Raw genomic sequence first — 1,361 nt, forward strand, 5'->3', positions numbered from 1 at the left:
GCAGGAACTGCCCCACGGCAGCAGCCTGGGGACAGGACACGGGCTCAGCTCCAGCCCCTGGAGCCCCCCATCACCCCACCAAGCACCCTGAGGCCCAGCGCCACCTCACCTGGTACTGGGGCATGGGGAAGACGTTGCTGAAGCCACCACCGCTGATGTAGTCAGTCACCTCGGCCGTCACCAGGAAAGGGTTCTTGAAAGACGTTCCACCCACAGTGGTGACATAGGGGCTGGGGGAACACGGGGGGCACTGCAGGGTCACCCCACACACCAGCCCCCTCCCAGCACGCCTAGCTCCAGCGGGGTGACACCAGGAGTCCCCACAGCAGCTCAAAACCAGCCCCACATAGGCATTGGGCCGAGGCCAGGGCTCCAAGTGCCAGCAGCAGCAGCTCTGCACAGCGCCCCAGGTCTCCACAGGACCCAGGTTCTTCTCCCCACATCTACCTGGAGGCTGGAAAGCTGGGCCGGAATGTGTGGTTCCCACTGCGCACCCTCCTGCACCCCGCACCATCATCACCTGCCAGCACAGATGGACAGGGTTATCCCAGACAGCATTCCCAGGTGGATCGTGGCTGCCCTGACGCAGAACATCCCCACCATAGAACTCTCCAGCATGCCAGGACACCCTGGTGCCAGGGCCCCAGCACCAGCACGCACCGGAGGCAAAGAGGATGGTCAAGCCACGGGCAGCCGCCTTCATGAACTCCACGTTGACGCGCTCCATGTAGGCCACCGAGAGGCTGTCCTCATCGTCCCCGTAGCTCACGGAGTGCACCCAGGGCAGCGAGGACATGTTGCTGAGCAGCAGCAGCCAGGCCAGGAACGGCTCCTGGCTCTCGTGTCTCCCTGCAGAGACAGGCGGGAGGAAAGTTCAGCTCCTCTGGGACACCAGGCTCAAAGAGACATGGGTATTAGCAGGGGGTGCCCATGCCCCAGCAGCACCACTAGCACCATGAGCTGAATGTTACAACCATGGAATCCCAGACTGGTGTGGGCTGGGAAAGACATTAAAGCTCCTCCAGCTACAACCCCCTGCCCTGGGCAGAGACACCTTCCACTAGACCAGGTTGCTCAAAGCCCCATCCAACCTGGTCTTGAACATTTTCAGGGATGAGGAATCCATGAGGTTACCATGTAAGTATGTGTGACAGCAGCTCTGGATACGAAGAGCTGTTGCTCAGTCTAGAGCCTGTGCTGATAGGAGCAGCAGCATTCATCACTTTTCTAAATTAGTCATGCTCCATTTTAACAGTACTCAGATTTTCTGCCCATACAGCCCAGGATCCAGGATGTCACCTGGGCACAGGATTCATTTCCATGTAAGCAGCTGATGCAGCAACCAGGCTTGTGGCTTCCAG

General features: G+C 59.6%; 1 protein-coding gene across 1 annotated transcript in view; it reads right to left on the reverse strand.

Annotated features, from left to right (window-relative positions):
• Positions 1-4: 4 nt before the first annotated feature.
• Positions 5-1,361, reverse strand: part of TPP1 (tripeptidyl peptidase I) — a gene marked incomplete at both ends in the record, with an annotated part of 3,658 nt that continues 2,301 nt past the window's right edge. The window contains 4 exons of the mRNA XM_010014968.1: positions 5-25; positions 110-230; positions 448-520; positions 661-849. Coding sequence (XP_010013270.1) covers positions 5-25; positions 110-230; positions 448-520; positions 661-849 — 404 coding nt within the window. The remainder of the gene's footprint in view (positions 26-109; positions 231-447; positions 521-660; positions 850-1,361) is intronic.

The sequence above is a fragment of the Nestor notabilis genome, unplaced genomic scaffold (assembly GCF_000696875.1).
Source record: "Nestor notabilis isolate BGI_N333 unplaced genomic scaffold, ASM69687v1 scaffold32705, whole genome shotgun sequence".
In the NCBI taxonomy this organism is placed as follows: Eukaryota; Metazoa; Chordata; class Aves; order Psittaciformes; family Psittacidae; genus Nestor; species Nestor notabilis.